Source organism: Ursus maritimus, unplaced genomic scaffold, assembly GCF_017311325.1.
Source record: "Ursus maritimus isolate PB19 unplaced genomic scaffold, ASM1731132v1 scaffold_14, whole genome shotgun sequence".
In the NCBI taxonomy this organism is placed as follows: Eukaryota; Metazoa; Chordata; class Mammalia; order Carnivora; family Ursidae; genus Ursus; species Ursus maritimus.
Window position 1 is genome coordinate 59,302,364 of NW_024423786.1, and position 21,768 is coordinate 59,324,131.

A 21,768-nucleotide genomic window follows, 5' to 3' on the forward strand; every position below is an offset into this window, starting at 1 on the left:
CCTCTCATGAGGAAAATGGCTTTTTTTTTTTTTTAGAGTTTTATTTATTTATCTGAGAGAAAGAGAGCATAAGCAGGGGAAGGGGCAGAGGGAGAGGCAGAGGGAGAAGCAGGCTCCCCACTGAGCAGGGAGCCCGATGTGGGGCTCGATCCCAGGACCCTGAGATCATGACCTGAGCCGAAGGCAGATGTTTCAGCAACTGAGCCATCTGGGAGCCCCAAGAAAATGGTTTTATATTATTTCAACGTTTTCCCATAGAATGTCCAGCAGTCTAGTAAAAATGCACAAAGAAACGGCAGGATAAAAACAAAAGGAAATAATAAGACACACACAGGTAATACAAAGAGGTCTAAAGTGAATCCAGGTTTGTGAACTGTCAGAGACAGACTTTAAATGTATTTGACCTGTCCAGAGATTTAAACCAGAGAATGGGAAACAATGGAAAGTAACCAAAAGGAAATGATAAACAGAAAGAAAAACAATTATCTAAATCAGAAATTTCAATGGATGAGTTTTAACAGATTAGACCCATTTGAAGAGAAAATTAGTGAGCTCTAAGACCGATCTGAAGAAAGTAAAGAAGTCAGAAAATCCAGGAGAACCCTGAAAAGCCACGTAGACACAACGTGCAGGCCTCACGCATACAGGTATCGGAAGAGACACAGCCCGTGGACGCAAGCCGGCGGAAGTAAAAATAAGCCCCCGCGGAAACCCTGTACTCGACCCCAAGGGACGCCCCAGAGAGAGGCCACATGTCCACCTAAGTCACACACAGGAGCCTCAGGACACATGTGTCCCCAAGAGCTAAAAACTAGAACCAACACCAGGATCCCTCCACAGCAGAATGGACACATTACACCACGTCCGTGTAACGGAACACACCCCGCATGGGTGTCTGGCCACTGACGCATCGACAAGACGCAGGAGCCGCGCAGACGTAAGAACGAAAGAGACCGGGTGGGACGACAGGATTCGTTCACAGGAAGTTCAAGAACGAGCAAGACCACACACAGTGCCCCAAGTCAGAAGCCTGCCGCCTCCGTGTGCGGGATGCTCAGCAGGAAAGAGCACGACTGGACCAGAAAGTTCCTATCTTGACCCAGGTGACGATCGCCCTGGTCAATTTTTTCGCATGTTAAAACTCATCAAATTTTACACTTGAGATTTATGCACTTTACTGTATGCAATATCTCAATAAAAGCAAGTTTTTAAAAGACACATAATGGCTGAGAATATTCCAATTATGATGTAAACACATCCATTTAGAAATGCAAGAAACCCTGTGAGAATCCCAACAGGAGAAACACGAAAACACACACCTTGGTACAGCACAGTAAAACTGCTGAAAACAAGATGGAAAAACAAACCCTGCCCCTCACCTGTATAGCACGTGCACCAAAGTCAGTTCTAGATGCATTTTTAGATATAAACGTGACTACAGACAATGAGGCTTCTACAAAAATACATAAAAACATCTTCATAACGCCAAGGTAAGAAAATGTTCTTTTTTTAAAAAAGATTTTTTATTATTTATTTTAGAGAGCGCGCGAGCACACACACGAACAGGGAGAGGAACAGATGAGGAGGAAGAGGGAACGGAAAGAATCTCGAGCAGACTCCACGCTGAGTGCAGACCCCAATGTGGGGCTCAGTCCCACGACTCTGAGATCATGACCCGAGCCGCGATCGAGAGGCGGATGTCCGAATGACTGAGCCCCCCAGGCACCCCAAGGAAATATTCTTTTAAAAAACAGAAAATCACCAATCGTAAAGAAAAGATCAATGAATCTGACTACCTGAAAATCGACCTTCTGTTCATCAAAAGACACCATTAAAATAATGAAAACACAAAATACTGAACAGCAGACATGTCCCACCCAAGTCACCAAAAGGCTAGTACGATTGTATAAAGAGCTTCTAACAAATTAGAAAAATAACCAAAAACAGATAAACAAAACAAAGACTAGGCAATCCAACAGAGAATCAGCGTAAGCCTTGAGAAGGACTCTCTCTCTCTCTCTCTCTCTCTCACACACACACACACAACCACACACACACACTCTCTCTCTCTCTCTGATACCCCAGCGGCCAGGAAACAGGACAAACATAACCTGGGTGGTCTTCAGAGCAACACCAACGAAGCCACCGTGAAGGACCATAACCAGCTACCACGACGACGGGCCCACAGGGACGCCCCGTGCGCTGCTGGTGGGAGTGTCAATGCCGACGACCAGTGTGGACAACAGTCTGGCTTTGTTATCCACCGAGTGTGTTCCGAACACCCCGACCCGGGCACGGCACTTGTAGGCGGACAGGCAGCAGAAGCACGTGCCACCAGCCCCGCACGGAAATTTCAGAGTAGAACCACCAACATCGCAGACCTGGAAACCACCCGAACGCATCAGGGCGGACAGACTGACGGATCAGGAAGCAGCCCCTGCTCCAGCGTCTGGTCAGAAGGGCCTCACGACGCTGCGTGGAGGAAGACAAGACAGCACACACAGGCTCCTCTGTCCCCACAAACACAACGCCCCTCTGCGGGCGTCAGAGTCAGGGAGGGCGGGCCTGGCACACGGGCTCGCGCTCTGCCCTCGGGTCCTGACGGGCCACGCGGAGCGGACTGCTGGCGTGTTGGGTCTATGTGGGCAGGTTTGAGTTTTTTCTATTTGTTATACATTTAAAAAGCCAAGAAGAGTTTCGTTAGTATCCTTCCTGTTGGGAGGTTTTTTGTGTGCAGCAGAAAAACCTACTAAAAATAAGAAACGAGAGCCTGATACTCATCAACCGGCATTTATGACGTTATTCTTTGAAGAGCTGTAGGACCTACAGCAGAGAAAGCCCAGGAAGAGATCTTTACTCCCCGGGGGAGAAGAGAACTGCCGTGTCTCGGGCCAAGAGAGCAGCAGGGCTGTGTCCTCAGGGCCGCCGCCCCCCGGCCGTGCAGGCGTCGCCAGGCCCCGCGTACCTGGTGGCCGGCGTCCTGGGCGCTGTGCTTCAGCGCGCCCTCCAGGTCCTGCCGCTCCCTCGCCGTCCTCTCCAGCTGCTCGTTCGCCTGCCTCAGCATGGCCTGCAGCTTCTTCACCTGCGCAATTTTAAATGAAAATCAGGACACAGTTCCTGAGGATTGTTTCACTCGTTTTAAAAAAAGCCCTAACTCCAGAAATTATAAAAACCTCATCTTTTTGGGGCGCCTGGGTGGCACAGCGGTTAAGCGCCTGCCTTCGGCTCAGGGCGTGATCCCGGCGTTATGGGATCGAGCCCCACATCAGGCTCCTCCGCTGGGAGCCTGCTCCTTCCTCTCCCACTCCCCCTGCTTGTGTTCCCTCTCTCGCTGGCTGTCTCTATCTCTGTCAAATAAATAAATAAAATCTTTAAAAAAAAAAAAAAAAAACTCATCTTTTTTCTTCCTGAGAAACAGCACAGATTTGTCAATTCAGAACGACTGACCTCATTGGACGTCGGGGCCGTGCTCTCCAGTTAACACAGCCTTTCTCCCATACGTTATCCCATTGGAAAAGCTCTGCTCCTCCTTCCTGGGTCCTGCGGCCCGGGGCACCGCCCCTTACTCTGGTCTATCCTCTGCCTCCAACCTGTAACCCACACTAATACTACGAATTTTTTCTAAAACAAAAGTCAAATCACATTATTTCCCTACTTAGAATTTCTAAATGCATCCCAAAGTCTCCAGGGTGGAACTCGAATGCCGTCCACCAGCACTGCTCCCTCCGTGATCTCGCCTTGGCCTTCCCTCTGCAGTGTCCTCCCCCCTTCCTGTCCCTCACCCCCCAGCTCCTGAGCTATTCCTCCTTCGAGGACACAGCAATGCCCTTCATAACGGCTCCTTGGGGCTCTTTTCCTGTCCTCGAACACCCTTTCCCACTTCTTCTCCTGATTTTTATTCCAGCTCTGAAACAAACTTGGCACAAGTGTTACCTTCCCTGAGCGCACAGTAGGGCTACACGCCCCTCCGCGCCTCTAGAAAATCATGTTTCCAACATCTTCGAAAACTAGTACATATGGAGGAAATGCCAATGGCATTTGAAAATATTAAATCATTCTAATCTGCTTAAATTTATTTTGAAGACCAAAGGAACAATCTTTACAATAATCAAATAACGATTTGGAAATATAAGAAAAAACCATCTTTTCCTTGTATACCCTTTCACAAGGCTACTCTCCTGAAACTCTACATTCCCCAAATGTTCCCAAGGAATCCATCACTAGACACCATATTTGGAAAGGTACCTGCCAATCTCTGCAAACGAAATCTACCAAGTCTACATCTCTGTGCTCCCGTAAACTAACCTTCATCAGTTCAAATTTATGACAAGTAGGCAATAAGCCACGAAGGCTCTAAGTAATGGTTAAGATGACGGTGTGTCCACCACAGAACGTAGCCAACGCTGTAAGGACCAGCTTATTTCGGGTTGCCCATGGGTATACTTCGCCAAGCAAACGGGAGGGAAGAAGCCATTATTTCTACACCCCGGTGAGAAGGACGACATCGGCAGCCTGGCACTCCAAAACAAACTCACCTGGTCTCTGGTGTCCGCCTCCTGAATCTGAATCCCTTGTAACTGTCTCTCGTAATTGGAGCACATATCGCACCGTCTGCCAAGTTTGTTTCCCGCGTTCTGTACCTGAAGCACCAAAACGACCTCTTACCAGGAGGAAGACACTAATTCCGCATCGCATACTTGAACACACGCAGCCCTTCCTATGTTACTCAGAGGGGAACGTGGGCGGGGTCAATGTCCGCCGAGGTTTATGGCAACACAGGGCCGGACTCTCGCCGAGAGCCACACGCGGTAACTGAGAACGCCACCAGGAGAGGGGCTGCGGGCGGGCAGGAACCAGCACCCACCGGCCATGCCCCCGGCTCCAGTTGCAAGCAGCCATCCCGTGAGCGACGCGTCCTGCGTGAGACGGGGCTGTGGGGCTTCATCCGCGGTTCCACTCACGGCTCAACAGCTCCCACAGGAGCAGGGCCCCGTGAGAGAAAGCGCCGCAAGTCTGAGAACTTGGCCTCTGACCCCCGTCTCCCTGCTCACAGTTACGGGGAAAACGCACACGACTCCTGTGGCCTGAGACGAAGCCCTCACCTGGGAGCCGAGGACGACGTCACTATCATCCTGAAGCCAGAGCACGGGGCCGGGTGAACCCGTGAGCCACTGCGCAAAGGCGTACAGTTAGCTCCTAATCACACTTCCGAGTCTGCAGACACTCTTAGGAGGAAAGTGAACCTCCTTAAATGTCGCCTTCCTCTCTCCCACAGTCTCCGGCCCCTCCTTACCCGCACTTGCGCACGGACTGCTGACAAGCAAGTGCACTTCAGATCCCCAGGAGACATGATGGAAGGAGTCTCGGAGCACACCGACACTGGAGACAGTGCACAGCTAACCAAACCCGCGCTCCTCCAACGTAAAGCTGCCCAAGCTCCCACTCGGGGGGGGGGGCCGGTTCACACCCAGTGTGATCAGCCAGTTCCCTCCCCGGCCACAGCCACCTGGAGTGGCAGTCACAGGATGCGGGGGAGAGTGCCTGTGGTGACACGGCGTGCAGGGACTCCAGGGGTATCTTGTGAATGAACAGTAAATCCCACAGCTACCCCGTATCCCACAGAGTGAGCGCGAGGGAGAACGTCAGGACAGCTCACCTCTTTCTGCAGGAGATTCCATTCGGTCTCACTGACCAGGCGGTAACCACTGGGGGACACGTAAGCGCTTTCCACACCCTGGGTGACACTGGAGAGGAGAGACGCGGTCTCTTCTTGCTCTGGTGTCATGGCCTTGATTGCTCTCTCCTGATCTTTGGTTAACATAAACCCACTTGGCATTTGTAGTGACCCAAGGGAGGCGGTATCAAAGTTCTCAGACACCGAATCTGCTCCCACCAACGGTCCAAAATCCGATTCATCCAGGTTTCCGGCAGATTTTGCTTTGTAGTTATAGCCTAACGCTTTGGACTGCAGTGAGCCTGAGGTCCCCAAGCTGTCTGTAGACTGTGCTCTCCTGAGTCCGTCTTTAAACATGTCCGTGTCCGGCTTACTGAACGGGTCTCCCGACGGCAACAGTAAGTCCGCATCCAGCGAGTGGACTGAACCGTGGGTGCTATCCAAACGCTCCTGAAACACGGAAACACACGGGCGAGTCAGACGCCTCTCCACACTTCGGAGACAAAAACAACCTACCGCAGAAGCGTTTGCGGCACAGGACGTATGATAACCCTTAGCGTGCTCCCTCACACGTTCCCCGACAAACATGCGCCGAGTGTCTTCCATATGCTGACGCTAAGCCAGGCGCCCAGGACACAGCCTTGAGCGAACCCTGACCTCAACATGTGTGCCGTTCCATGGAGAAAAGAAGCAAGCAAGCAGGCTGGTAGAAAACCGTACGTGTAGGATGACAGGCTAGAGCTCTGTGCCGAGTGCTCTGGGGGCTCAAGGTGGGGGCTTGAGCCCAGACACGCGAGTCAGGGAAGGTGTCCTGAAACTCAGTGCCAGGCAGGCCGGACGTGAGGCACTTCTTGTACACGCACAGGAGATGCCCACCCGACAGAGGGACCAGAAGTCTTTAGACAGAGGCCAGAGAGGAACCGCCACATGATGACAATTAAAGTCACAGCAGCAAATCAGAACACCTACGATGGGTCTGCAGGATGAGAAGGCTGAGGGCAGAGCCCCGAGAAACACCAACGTTGTCCACTTTGGGGAGGAACAGAGGAAGGAGTAGCCTGAGTGGAAGGGAAATGAGAATAACGTCGAATGCCGGAAGGTGGGACAAGCACGTTAAGTGGGGTGCTGCAAGTGAAAGAAGACAGGAAAGGTAACACATCGTGTGATTCCATCCACACGAAATGCCTGGAACCGGTAAGTCCATAAAGACCAGAAACAAATCAGTGGTTGCCAAAGGCTGAGGGGAAAGGAAGTTGGGGAGTGGCTCCCTGGAGGACGTGGGGTCCCCTGGGGTGGGGGAACCAGACAGACCTGACAGCTACACACTGTGTGTGCACGCTTCAAGTGGTTAATTCTAGGGTGTGTGAGTTTCCGCTCAGGTAAGGAGACACGTGGCGTAGCGTGTTCCCAGAGTGACCAGCACAGCAGCGCACCCTCCCCGAGGCAGCGACCGGGAAACCAGAAACCAGAAACCAGAAACGTGTAACAAGTGTTTCTTAAAATTCAACGTATTCAATTTAAAGAAGCAGCCTACATTTCAAGATGATATCCTGTCTCCTTTTTGTTGTTAAATGCCCTTTCCTTTAGGCACTGGAAAAGACCGTGACTTACGAAACTTTTAACTGTTGTAAAAATACCCTTACTCAGCAAAACGTTGACAACTTTTATGTGAATTCCTGCACTTCTGTTTAAAGATGCTTTTTCATCCGCAAGATTCAGATGTCTGAGGAACACACATCTAGTCTGTGTTCACGTCGCTACGGCCAAGGTCCCAAGTAAGTGCCTGATACAAACCGGGAATCGATCGTACCGAATCCCTTCTGCTGGCTTACGAAGGAGCCTCCCTGCGAGCACCGTCGCACGCGGTGCTGCCGCGACAGGAAGGAGGGGAGGGGACAGGGCAGAGAACAAGCCAGACCACGGAGCTGGTGACCACACAGGGAATACACGCTCCCAGGGGAAGCGTGAACTGTATGGTGTTTCTCAAAGATGACTCAACGGTATGTCCTGACACCTTAAAAACGTCTACGCCCTTAAACTCCATGGTTCTTTCCCCGTAGCTCGCACTAAGGGAGCCATCATGATGGTCCATATTGAGTTTTTTCAGGGAAGAATTACATGCAACAGCATTACGGTGTTCTTCATAATGATGAAAACTCCTGGTGGAACCAATTTGACCAACAGTGTGTTGGTCCTGTTTTTTATTTTCTATGTTTTATGATGTTTTTCCCATTTTGAGGACCTTGCTGGCTACGGAGAGACTGCCTGCTAAGCCACCTGATTCCTCCGATTACTCCACAAGTCGCCTACAAATGTGCCTCGCACGGATACCCAACCCATCCCGCGTCCGGCCCCAACCACCTCCTTTACTTGCCCTCACTACCCCACACCGGTACTCCCCTCGCCTAAATCAACCTGGGGCCAGGCACCAGGAAACTGAGGACGGACTCCACACCAAAGCCTACTGGGATTCCTCAGACAGGCCAGCCCTGTGCTGTTTGCCCCACCCTGCCCTCAAAAGTCCCCCTAACGCCTGGGGCCTGTGCTGTCTCCATGCTCCTGCTTCTGTCCTGTGACCAACGCTGCTGCATATGCACGTGGCTCTGCATGGTGCCCGTGACCCACTTCCGGGGACGCCGTGAGCAACATTATACCTTTCTTCCAATGGCGCGGACCCGTAGACCTGGGCACCAATCAATTAGGATGGAATTATGGGGTATTTGCATGCTGAAATGCTGTCAGCTATTAAATACCACTTGTGGGAAAACATTTACTGATATGCCAAAACCTCTAAGATAGATTGAAGTGGAAAAAACTTACATAAACTATTATCTAGGGTTACAATATGGGTTAGGTTTAAAAAGTGAAAACAGAAACACATTAACTCTGGAAACGGAGCAAAGAAACAGAAGGAAGCAGAGGTATGCATTAGAATGCTCATGGTGGTCTCATCTCTGGGCAGGAGAATCCCCCAGAAGCTATCCTTGCTTCGTAGGACCTTTCTGTACTTTCCACGTTTCCCACCGTGAACACACATTACTTCTGTAGTGAGAAAAGGGTGCTCTATGCATCAGGCTAAAGAAGGTGTCGGGTCCTACAAATGTTCACGGTCTTTAGCCATAAGGCTAAGTCTCCAAAGTGGCCACTATGAACTTAACATCCACAGGCGAAAGTAAACCGTCATGACTCAATACGACGTGAATGTTTTGAATTTACATTTAAACCGTAAAATACCAGATCTGAAAATCTAAAATACGCTGCGAACGTCAGAAAATAATGTTACGCACAATATATACGACAGACCAACAAAGACAGAATCGAAAATTTTAAAAAACGCTTCACTGTACATTATAACAAAACTCCCTTTCCTGTTTTTCTGCTAAAATAGTTTTTGAAAAGTCTGAAACTTTCAAGCATTCCTGCACACAGAAACCACATAACACTGGGCAGTACCCAAAAACGGAAACACTCTCCTGGGAGTCTGACTATTAAAAGAATGCACAGCAGAATCAGGCCAAGGGGTTCTCAGAGTACGACCCAAAACAAAGAATGCAGAAAAACAATTACATCATCCTTTTCGGTGTCCACTAGGATATTTTTAAAACCTTCACGTCCAACAATCCGTAAACGGGGAAACAGAAGCCACCAGGAAGCAGAAGGCACAGGGCTGAGTATACGGGTGCCAGCTACAGAGACACATGGTACCCCCGAAAGTGGGGACAGACCCAGATCCGATCTGGCCGGGAGATGGGGCAGGGCTGGGGGCAGTGGGTGCAAGGCGTGTGAGCTCGGCCCACACAGGACAGACCTGGCTGTCCCCACGTGGGGAGTGTGGGAGGCACAGAGGGCCACTCAGCGGCGCTGGGGGCCCGAAGGCTGGGGGCCTTCGTTCTCATCCCGAAGGCGGTAACAGCCTGCGTCCTGAAGATGAGCAGGGGATCTCAGCACTCAGCGAGGGGGGGAGGCGGCACTGCGGGAGCAGGGGCCAGCGTGCGAGCACAACGGGACGGCGACTGCGGCTGGAACGGTGTGCAGCAGGAAGTGGAACCTCCTGTTGCCCCTCTCGGGAGTCCTCGGCGTTTCTGAGGAGGGGAGTGGCCTGGTGCAGCTGCACTTACCACAAGGGAAGGGGCCGGTAATGCTGGGGGTGCAGGGGGCCAACGGGCTGCAGACAGAAAACCTGATGGGGAGGACCCTGCCGCGTGGGGAGGGGGTGAGAGGCCCCAAGAGAGAGCCCTGTCTCTGCGTCCGGGGCTCCCCACTCCGCCTGACTCATCCAGCCCTGCCACCAACCTCCCCCGCTGGCCTCGGATCTGTTGACGCACAGGCAGGTGCTGCAGGCACTTCGGTGCTTCAGGACTCGAGCTCGTCTTTTAAAGAAAAAGCCAAAGTACCAGCAACGCTTGCTATTCGCTCCAAAACAGACTTTGCAGGTGCCCTTTAAGTTCCCCTCTACTGCTTCCATTTCGGAACCACTGAAAAAAGCCTCTGAGCAGTCCGTCGATGGTGAGAGGAGCCCCGTGTTTCCGGAGCACGGCCTGTGATCTCACAGACACGACGAACAGAACGCAGCCGCTGTATTTCGTCGGTCGCTCTAGCTCTGAGCTCCCGCACGCAGGATGGCACCGACGTGCGAGCAGCCGCACACGGTCATGTCGCGTACACGGGGACCCCGACGACAGATCCACCCTACCTCTTCATTCGACAACTGGGCCGAAGACTCCTCGTGCGCAAAAGCACACACCGCTGGGGCTTTCGCCTCCTCCTCGGCATCCGTCCTGTTGTGGTCCTTCCTCTTGTGAAATCTCTGTTGCTCGTCTTCCTCCTAAAAGTTAAAGACAATATATACGCACGTCACCCAGGGGATCTACACTTCCCGATCAGACAGTCCTTTAGCCGCTCAAAACAAATAAAAGAGAACAAAGCTTTACGAGGAAAGTGGACACTGAAGTTTACTGGCTTTGTGGTCAGGTGTCAGGACGTCTGGATCTAACACTGCGAGCACAAAGTACGAAGGCCATCATAAAGGAGAAATCAGGGAGCCGCTTCCAAGAGTGCGCTCTGCAAAAGCAACACGAAACACACCCATCTCCTCCACGGGATCCGAGGGGGTCTGCTGCACGCTCCCTGCGACGACTACAGACACAGGCAGGGCACGGCCGCTACAACAGGTACAAATGCACGTGAATCACAGAAGGAACGGCTGAAGGTGACGCCACAGCGCGTGCCACACAGATGAGCAGAGCACCTCAGCGCCCCCGAACGGCCTCGGCGCCGCACGGGGCGGGGTGGGGGACGAGCGCACAAGCGTTGGTGGGAGCAACAGCACGCTCTCCGCAGAGGCAGCTAGACACGGGCCCACAGAAAGCAGCACGTTGCTGGATCTGCAGCAATCAGCAAGGGGAGTCTGCGAAGAGCTGAGGGGGCGAGCAAGGGCTCCAGGGAGGGGAGGGCGGGCGCACAGGGGAGCCCTGAGTATCCCGTCGTGGCTGAGAAGAGGGCAGGCACACAGAAGTGGGGGGCACAGGCCTCGAACCCCAGATCTGCCAGCAGTCCGTGCCGCACCTGGGGAGTTTTCGTGTCTGTTTGCTCTGAGAACTACAAACATAACGCTTTACAGGCAACGCCTTAGCACAACGCGGACACGGAGAAAAACCTCAGCAAATGTTAATAAAGGCCCTAAGTGACCAGTTCCAGCATTTCGGCTGTTTTAATGAACAGCAGTACTTCAGAATCTCATCCTTAAGTTGGCTGTGTCTATACAGAAGAGGAATGAGTCATAATTCAAAGACAGAAATTTTAAAAGGATGAAACTTCTAACCACCAAGATCTAACCTAAGTCACATGAGGCAACTTAGACAATTTTACAGTAGCTAGAAGAGCTTCTACGCGGCTACCCTAGGGAGATCCCTGCACCCACACACAACGCGGTGCAGGAGACGAGCATGTCACTGTTTGAAAGGAAGAAACAGAGCGGCAGCCGTCTGGGCGCCGGGACAGGGACAGGGGTTGAGTCCATTACGGTGTGCCCACCCCGGCAGTGAGCAAGAGGGACAGCGTCCGGGGCGGACACGCAGCAGGACAAGGCTGGTGAGCAGAGCAGGTTACCGGATACGTACCCGTACCCACTATGAAACAAACCAACCCGACACCTGCTTACGACACAGACGCCCGGCCCATGAAGACTTGGGACAACACAGGTGCTCGCTCCTGGAAGGGAGGCGGCGGGAGATTCTCCCGCTATCACTTTGTATTTACAACAAGACATTTTTAACCTGAGACGCATTTGCGTATTACTCGTGTAGTTCAGACAGTCTTTCAAAAGGTAATGAGAAAACAGGGTCTCGGGTGAGCAGCGCTCTGGACTCCTGCCCCTGCGGGTCACTCAGCCTCTCCCTCCCCGCGCGGTCACCGTCCAATGAGGCTTTGAGGGCAATGCCACAGAAGACGTGAACTGGACAAGCGGGATTCCAGAGCCCCGGGAGGACAGGACAGAGCTGTGGAGAAACGCATGCGCTGTCCCGTCCTGCCGTCTCCACCGCTCCGTGCTGCACCAGTTCTTCTCCCCGGACAAGGCCATCTCTAAAGGGGAAGAGCTACATCCCCCCAACGCAGCTACTGCGTACTCTGCAGGGGCGCGTCCATCTGCGGCTCTGCGACGAGCCTGCGCGGGGACACCGGCGGAGCCCGCGCCACGGACCGGCCGCTCACCTGATCCCTCTTCTTCAGCTTCTCCACCTGCCGCAGCTGCTCCGACGTGAGCACCATCTCCATGCGCTGCATGTCCCTCATGAGCAAGCGTTGGGACTCCAGGAACTGGTCGTTGGCCTTCTGCCATGTGTGTTTCAGCTGGTTGTGCTGCTGTCGCTCTTGCTCCAAGAGATGGCACACTGTTTAGGAACCCCAACCAGAAACACTGAATTTCAACGGCAGGCAATTCCTGTAACGTGGGGCCACCGGACCAGGTCTAGCCAACGGTCCGCCCCGCCTGGGCCTCCGCCTCGGACAAGAACCGAGGGGCGACCTGCTGTCCGACACACAGCAGCTGTCCTCACACCTCTCCCTATGCACAGGCTCCCCGAGCGTGCTCCCAGTAACGGCGACACGTGAAGGAAGGATTTCTGTGCTCGGCGCACGTCAGAAACCCCGGTTACGTGAACGTTTATAGGCTCCTCGCTGCAGGCCTTCGAGCTCAGCATCTCAAGTATGCCTGGGTTCTCCTGCAGGAGGATACAGGACGCAGTATCTCCCCCATTCCTCCGACCAGAAGTCCTTCCTCCACACGGCCACTCACGGAACAAGTGTCCCAGGGAAGACACTTCGGGAGACGCTGCTCTAAAAGCCACAGGTACGCTAACCGCCACTCAGTGTCTCTAAATACATGCTGACAAGTCTGTTGCCCAGACGTCCTTCCTGAGCCCACGCGGTTCTGACGTCTCAGGACAAGTCAAAGGTTCTCTGTGACGGCGGGTACTGCCGACACCCCCGGCTCGGCCGTCTTGTACTGACCAACGACTGGGTGGCATCACCCAGGAGACAACCCACGCGGGTGACGTGCCTCACCCCACCCACAGCCCCTGCGACAGGGGCCTGCCAGCCCCATCCTGTGCCGGGGTACACAGCCCTCTTCTGCCGCCGGCCTCAGCCCAGCTCTCATGACTCACACAACCGGCAGCTTCCTGCCACCCGTCTTCTCTCGCTGGCCAACCCTCCACACTGCTGTCAGACTGCACTCCTTAAGTACAAAATTTATACGATCGCTCTCAAGTGTAAAGACCCTCAGAAAAGCCAAACACAAGGCCACATATTGTATAATGCCATTTCTGTACACACAGAGAGGAGACCAGGGTTGCCAGGGGCTGGGAGGAAGGACAGAGAAGGAAGTGACGAGTACTGAGGACAGAACTTCTTTCTGCAGTAAAACTGTTGTGGAATCAGACAGTGATGATGTGCACAGCCCAGTGAGTACAGCAGACTTTGACAGAGTGAGCGTCCTGGCATGTGAATTACTATCTCCATAAGGCTGTTATCTAAGAAAAACATTTATTATTTTTTTAAGATTTTATTTATTTATTTGACAGAGAGAGAGACACAGCAAGAGAGGGAACACAAGCAGGGGGAGCGGCAAAGGGAGAAGCAGGCAGGGAGCTGAGCAGGGAGCCTGACATGGGGCTCCATGCCAGGACCCGGGATCATGACCTGAGCCAAAGGCAGGCGCTTAAAGACTGAGCCACCCAGGCACCCCTATTTCATTTAAGATTTTTTTTTTTTAATTTATTTATTCAACAGAGATAGAGACAGCCAGCGAGAGAGGGAACACAAGCGGGGGGAGTGGGAAAGGAAGAAGCAGGCTCATAGCGGAAGAGCCTGATGTGGGGCTCGATCCCATAACGCCAGGATCACACCCTGAGCCAAAGGCAGACGCTTAACTGCTGTGCCACCCAGGCGCCCCCACCTATTTCATTTTTTTAAAAGATTATTTATTTATTCATGAGAGATGGGGGGCAGAGGGAGAAGCAGGCTCCCCACTGAGCAGGGAGCCCGAAAGAAAAACATTTTAAAAGCGGTCCAGAAGCTCCTTCCCGCCCATCTAATACCATCACAGACCCTCAGCATAAGGTGTCCACAACCTGGCTCTCGTGCGCTCCCCACCCCTGGTGCCCTAACGCTGCTGAACGGATTTCTTCCACTGCGTCACCTTGTTGCACGTGCAAACAGCCTTGAACATCAGGCTCGTCTCTGGCCCCCCGACAAACACCCGCCCGTCTGTCAAGGCCCCCTGCGCACTGCCGCCTCTTGGCGCTCTTGCGAGTTGGCCCCGGGAGAGGCAACAGCATGGACTTGGCTGCGCGGCCGAGTCTCCCAATTCGGCCGTACGTTACACGGCTGCTCAAGTGCACCTTCCTTCCTCTCAGTACTAGTTGTGGTGTGAGTGTTTCCGGATGGAAATTAGCCCCTTACTCATTTTAGTGAGACTTCTCAGACACTTTTCCAGGTATGTTAGGAAGGCTCGGTGGTCTCACGCTATTTCTGGAAGGGCAGGGGCACATCGTTGAAACAGAAATTCCTATTTCTTTTGGACACTCTCAGAGTTTGTGTGTCTTTCTGACGCAGCACCACACCCGAAAAGTGCTTCCTGAAAACCAAAGACCTGCTCAAACTTTGGGTGATTTTCATACATTTTAGGAAATAATTCTGTAGGCTTATAGAATTTCAGCTTTCCACTATTTGGGGGGAAAAAAACCTAATATGCAAGCCTAAATTACTGATGGCAGAGCTCTATTTCCCATGGCACTTGATATCTTAAAAAGTATTTACTGTAGGACTCCTAAGAGGGTTTCACAAGATTGCCAAAGGAGTCCATGACACGACAAGGTTAAGAACCCCAGGTAAGGGAGGCTCTGTCGGTGAAGCGTCCGCCTTCGGCTCAGGTCATGATCCCGAGGTCCTGGGATCGAGTCCTACACTGGGCTCCCTGCTCAGCGGGGAGTCTGCTTCTCCCTCTGCCTGCCGCTCCCCCCTGCTTGCTCTCTCTCTCTCTCTCCCTCTCCCTGACAAATAACTAAAATCTTAAAAAAAAAAAAAAAAAAAAAAAAGCCCCACAAAACTACGTTTTAATGGGGAAAAAATAAGCCTTCTCCCCCAGGCCGGGGAAAAGAGAGTCAACTTGTGTAGAGCTCTGCTAGCAGGCTAGGGCACCCAAAACCGTCCCCTACAAACAGGGACGCTACTGGAGGCCGCCAGAATATACTACCTGCTCTCTGTCCCATTTTCACTCTTCAATAATCTACCTCCATCAAAATGAGTCTGGGGGCAAAAGCAGTTTAAGCAGAACTTCCCAGCCCTCTTGTCTTTCTGTGACGTTATTCCTGGAGTCCTTGAGGAAAGAGGACCGTTAATAATCCACGTATCTTTAGGAGACCTCCTGGTGCGCACTCGAACCGACCGCAGGACTCGAAGTGAGTCACCAATATGTCAGAGTCTAGGATTTGTTATAGTTTTTAATCGGTATCAATTCTACTTAGAAACGGAGACTAAAAATATACGGCATCTATATTTACCTTCATGCAATTCCTTCCGAAGTTTCTCAGCATCTTCCTGCAAGACGGATTTCTGAGTATTCAGAACAGCTACGTACATCTCCAGGTCGGTCCTGCAAGATTTCTCAGCTTCCAGATAATGATTCAGTTCCTTAACCTGAAACAAAATGCAATTCCACGAAACCAAAACTTACAACAGTTTCTACTTTAGGTATCTTGGTAAGTTCTGGATGGGACTTGAAAATAATTTATATTTACATTTTACACAAAATTTTAAAAAGTTAACCTATAATTTTTAATTACAGAACAAACACATACTTGTTAGAGAAAACTAGGAAAATAACATAATTAATAGTAGGTATTATCCATAACTGTATCGCCAGAGTAAACGCTAACAGCTTTGTACCTCGCTTTCCAAAAAGCTAGCTCTCGTTTGCATTCCCAGAGCGACACGTGCTTGGGCTCATTTTGTCACATTCTCAGTAACACTGGGTTGTTGTGGGGGTTTTTAAACAGTAGTTAATTCCCAAAGATAAAAGTAGTGCCACACTCTTGTAAATGTGCTTTTCTTTGATTTCTGGTGAGGTAGTTCCAAATGCCTTAAAATTTATAAAAAGGACCCATTTTCACAGACACATATATTGGAAGGAAAAAAGAGGAAGTCATGATGGAAAAATAACTAGTCTCATACTGTAATAAACACAAACTTCAAGGCAAGTGTGGAATGTTTCTTAAAATCACATCTTTTTAAAAATGCCTTATTTCTTCTTAGCTGTTAATACTCAAATGTTAACAAGACAGTCTAATATCTGAAGTAGTTATAACCAAAATAAAATGCACTCTTGCCCCAGAGAGTGAATATAGACAGCATCACTGGTTTCACCCTGTCTTATATATTATCCGTCCTAAATTCTGGCCATTTATTTACGTCCACTTTTCCAAATGGTTATGTCTAGTTTCACCTGCAAGCTTACTTTCATGCCTTTTAACGTCCTACCTCTTCCAACTTGAAAACGCTGGCTGACCTGTTTTCAGGTGTCTTTACTCTACACCATCGACACAAGACGTTAGTGCTGGCACAGCCCGAAAGGACTGAGGAAGCGACCGCGCTGGAGGCTGCGAGCCACCCGGACAGAGCGCGGGCCGCCCCGAGGCGCGTCCCTGCCACCGCGGACGGCGGGGACTCAGCGCACCATAACGAGAGTCCACGTGGCAGACGTAACATGGTGGTAACTGAACCACTAACTCCAACTCAGGCTACTTCTTAGCATGAATATTCGACTCAATTAATAATCAGTGAACTTCTAACACTGGAAAGCCATTGAGCAGAACTCGGAAAATGGTGGCAGCGTCCGTGCATGTCCTTGAATTCCATCGGCCCTAACAACAAAGCTACTACAATAACGAAACCCAAAACACACGGGCAGCCACGAAAGAACCTGAGTGATAGCTAGAGGGTGGGGTCAACCACGGAAAGCCACCTCTATGGACGTCCATGGTATCGGCATCAACACACGACAAAGTAAAGGGAGGGAATGACGATCCCGAGGGCCCCAAAACTGTCCACTGAGTCTTCAACCTGCCAGTGGCTAAAACCGGAAGCGTTTCGCACATTCCAACAGTGGGAAAATGCAACAAATCTGTATGGTGACACTTACAGTGTGGAGAGGGTGAGGACACATTCCCCTGTCACTCAGGTTCCCCTGATTTCCAGTGAGGCTGAGGATCTTGTCACATTTGTGACGATTCTGGTTTCCTCTTAGGTGAATCGCTCGTTCACATGCTCTACCAGTTTCTCCACTGGGCCATGTGTCCCTCACGGACTAAGCAGCTCTTGGTAACGCTGGATACTAATTGTTCACCAGGTGTATGAGGTAAAGAGGTCTCCCAACAGCCCACAGCTTCTCTGTGCAACCTTTTGTAGCATCTTTTAGTAAGGAAGGTTTATATTCTAATGCAGGCAAATCTGTCACACTTCTCTTTCACAGCATTTTTGTACCTAATTTAGGAAACGTTTTGGGGTGCCTGGGTGGTGCATTCTGTTAAGCGTCCGACTCTTGGTTTCAGCTCAGGTCATGATCTCAGGGTTGTGAGATCGAGCCCCGTGTCTGGCTCATCATGGAGTCTGCTTATCCTTCCCCCCCCGCCCCTCCCCCCACTCATGTTCACGCTTGCTCATGTTCCCTAAAATAAATAATTTTTAAAGTCTTTCTGTACCCCAAATAACACCTCTTTAACACCAATAAGTTTTAAAGATTTACTTTTCACTCTTTTGTTTTTAATTCATTGAAATTAATTTTTGAAAAGTGTGAGGGAGAAAGCTAATTTCACATTATTCCACATTTAAAACTATTTAGGGGCACCTGACTCTTGATTTTGGCTCAGATCATGACCTCAGGGTCCTGGGATCAAGCCCTACATTGGGCTCGGTGCGGAGTCTGCTTGAGATTCTCTCCCTCCCTCTGCCCTCCCGCCCCCCAAACCCAACTCACGCTTTCTCTCTCCCTTAAAAAAAAAAAAAAAGTGAAACTATTTAAAAAGGCTATTTTTTTTTTGTTTAAGTAGGCTCCACAGCCAGCATAGAGCCAGACATGGGGCTTGAACTCATGACCCTGAGATCAACACCTGAGATGAGATCAAGAGTTGGACGCTTAACCAACAGAGCCACCCAGGCGCCCCTAAAAACGCTATTTTTTTTTTTTTTTTAACAATCCATTCCTTTCCCGCTGATGCGCAATGCCAGCTCTCCTATATGAAATTCCCACACACATCTGGCTCTGTTTCTGGGCTCTTGATTCTGTTCCATTGGTCCACTGTTTGTCCCCAAATCACCTTAATTACAGTAGCTTATTTAAGTCTTAATATCTGGTAGGCAGGGCAAGGCTCCCCACCTTGTCTCCTTCCAAATTTTGCTAGGTACATTTCTGACGCTTTGCTTCTGCGTAGGAATCCTGGGATCTACTCACCAACTTCCTTACTAAACCCTATTGTATGCGGAGTGGGATTCTGAACTCGGATTAATTTGGGGATACGCTACCTTCTCTAGAATACATTATCTTCTCGTTTACGAACACACATGTGCTCGGACCTTCATCATAGTGTATTCCATGATGATCTTACCCATTTCAGTTTAGACATATTCTCAGGCAACATAGAGTCGATTTCAGGGTTTTTTTTTTGGGGGGGGGGTTGCTTTTTTTTTGTTTTTGCTACTATGAATGGGACTCTTCCCCCATTACATTCTTCACTTGGACAGATTACTGGAGAATATTATTTATGCTGATCTTGTTGGAACAACTTTCTTGAACTGTTGTTGGCTCTGACAATCTGCTGGTACGTTCTCTTGCTTTTCTACACAAACGATCATCAGTTTCACGGTCTCCATTCGGTGCTTACGCCCCATGTCTGCCTCTCATCTTGCTGTGTCATCCAGGACCACAGTCACCCGCACAAAATCACGGCGCGCAGGTCTCCCCGGTGCTCCCGTCATTAATGGTAAGCCTGCTAAATATTCATCGACTATGATGTTTGCTGACGATAAATAGCTCTACGTTACGGGGTGCTTAAATTCATCAAATGCCTTTCAAAATCCAAGACGACTAGCTTACTCTTCTACCACCTTCTCCTGTGGTAACAGTAATGCATTTTCTGGTGGGTGTGCCCTCCTAAAATTCCTGGGAATACATCTTATTTGGTTATGATGTCCTTTTTTTCTTTTTAAACCACACTGCTGAAAATTTTTGTTTCTGTAGTCCAAAATGAGGTAATCTAGATTTCCTTTCCGTCTACCACCTCTCTGTGATTGTAATGAAAGTATGCAAGTCTCATGAAATGAGCAGCAGGGCTTTCCCTCTGTTCTGTTCTCTAACACAGGTTGTAAGCTGTAAGGATTCTCTCTACCCAGGAGGTCTGGAAAACCTTGCCTGCAAAACCAATGGCGTCTAATGTCTTTTGGGGGAGAGGAGACAGGAGAAAGGATGACTGGATTATAAATTCACTTTCTCTAGTAGTTACTACTTTCACTCTCCTATTTTGGAGACAATTCTGGCTAATTGTCTTTCTTTAGAACTGTTTTCATGTCATCAAATTTACTGGTGTGACACTGTTCATAGTATGTATTACTTTTAAGTCTCTCCTGATTTGTAGTCTTGTCCCCTTCTCATTTCTAGTGGTTTGTCTTTTTTCCTGATTATTTTTTAAAATATTTTATTTATTTACCTCAGCGGGGGGGGGGGGGGGGGGGGGGTGGAGTGGGGGGCAGAGAAGAGAGAGAACCTCAAGCAGTCTCCATGCCCAGTGCGGAGCCCGATGCAGGGCTCATCCCAGACCCTGCGATCATGACCTGAGCCGAAATCAAGAGTTGGACGTTTAACCAAGTGAACCACCCAGGCGCCCCTCCTGATTAGTCTTAATGGAGGTTTGTCTATCTTACTAGTTTTCCCGTTTTCCCCATTATATTGACATTCTCAGTTTTTCTTTTGCTTTTCTATTTCATTAATTTCTGCTAAGTAAATTATTTCCTTGTATTCATATTGTCTGTGCTACTATTCGCCTTTTTGGATTCTTGAGTAAAATATTCAAATCACTCTAAATATTTTAGAATTCCTTTTTCCGTTTTTTTCATTTCCATTTTATTTTAGCTACCATTTTACTGTAAATAATTTCATAACCTATGGTCAGAGATTTGAGTTTACATAACAATTCTTCAAAAATTTTTGGCACCTCCTTTGTGACAGTATGAAAAGCAGAATGAACCTAAAACGAACAGTTACTTTGCCCCATGCACTATCCTAAGTGTTTTACAGGTGTGGACTCACAACCCTATTAGTGGCCTTGTGAGGAGGGTACGATGATCCCCATGTTACAGCTGAGGAAAGCAAAGCACAGTCAGATGAAGTAAGCTGCTCGAGGCCCCCCGCCAGTAGCGGCTGAGCTCCCGACTGCTATGTTGTGCTACCACAGAAGATGTGGTCTCTCTGTGGATCTGTTATGTCTAAGCTGGTAATCAGACTGCTCGAAACCCCTACATCCCTGCTAACAGTTTTCTCTGCTTATACTATCACTTGCTGAAGATCGGTTTCAATCTCCTAGTAGAACTGGGCACGTTAATTTCCCCTTGTAATTGTCCCTTTTAGTTCACATATTTCAAGGTACATACAGTGCATTCGATCACGACTGTCACATCCTACTGATGAATTATCAGATGGGGTCCCTCTATCTCTATTCTTTTTCCCCTTACATCCTAAATGTCTCATATTACAATTACTATATCAATTTTCTTTTGGTTAGAATTTGGATGGCATATCTTTAAATATCCCTTTATTTTCAGTCTTGTAGTTTTATTTTAGGTGTATCTATTTTAGGCAATATAAATTTAGATTTTTTTAAAAAATCCCATCTTATCTTAGCAGGTGATTATCAGTTTACAGTTATTAGGATCATGGACACATTCCCCCTTTCTATAGTCCTCAAACTCCAACAGCTCATTTTCCTTGATAAGAAAACCAATGAGATCGGGTCTCATTTTGACACGAACGCGAAAACTAACTTTGTTAACAAAGCAGCAAGTGCACCACTGTTGTGATTATTTACGATATCCATCAGGACAAAAATCACCTCCAAGCATTCTTTTTCTCTGCATTTTAAAGAAAGCAAGATTTTTAAGACACACAGTCTAAATTCCAGTTTTTACCCCCTCCGTGACTCTAACTTTGCTCATAGCACGAGGTCAGGGTCCCAGGTTAAAGGAACGGGCTACAGTGTCTCACAACCTTTGAGGCCTCCAGCTCTTTGACCTTGTCTTCCGCCTCTGTCAGTTTGTCTTTCAGAGCCGCGATTTCCTTCTCCATGGGCATCACGACAGACCGAAGCTTTTCAGCATCCTCTTGAGCCTACGGTTAAAGAGAATTAAATGCTACGGCTTACTGGTTCACCGCTTTTCTAAGAAACGCTGACTCACACACTGCTGGACTCGGTACAACAAGCAACCCAACAGGTGCTGTATCAGCACTCGTTAAACTGAACGGCGCCGGACTTTCAGCTGCCGCACAACTC

The 21,768-nt window shown here is 49.6% G+C and overlaps 1 protein-coding gene across 2 annotated transcripts in view; it reads right to left on the reverse strand.

Moving 5' to 3' along the window:
- Positions 1 to 21,768, reverse strand: part of RABEP1 (rabaptin, RAB GTPase binding effector protein 1) — a 96,758-nt gene that overhangs the window by 16,151 nt on the left and 58,839 nt on the right. For both annotated transcript variants that reach the window (XM_040629856.1, XM_040629855.1), the window contains 7 exons: positions 21,486 to 21,605; positions 15,736 to 15,871; positions 12,386 to 12,564; positions 10,368 to 10,499; positions 5,657 to 6,124; positions 4,536 to 4,640; positions 2,966 to 3,082 (listed from right to left, as the gene is read on the reverse strand). In XM_040629856.1, coding sequence (XP_040485790.1) covers positions 2,966 to 3,082; positions 4,536 to 4,640; positions 5,657 to 6,124; positions 10,368 to 10,499; positions 12,386 to 12,564; positions 15,736 to 15,871; positions 21,486 to 21,605 — 1,257 coding nt within the window. The remainder of the gene's footprint in view (positions 1 to 2,965; positions 3,083 to 4,535; positions 4,641 to 5,656; positions 6,125 to 10,367; positions 10,500 to 12,385; positions 12,565 to 15,735; positions 15,872 to 21,485; positions 21,606 to 21,768) is intronic.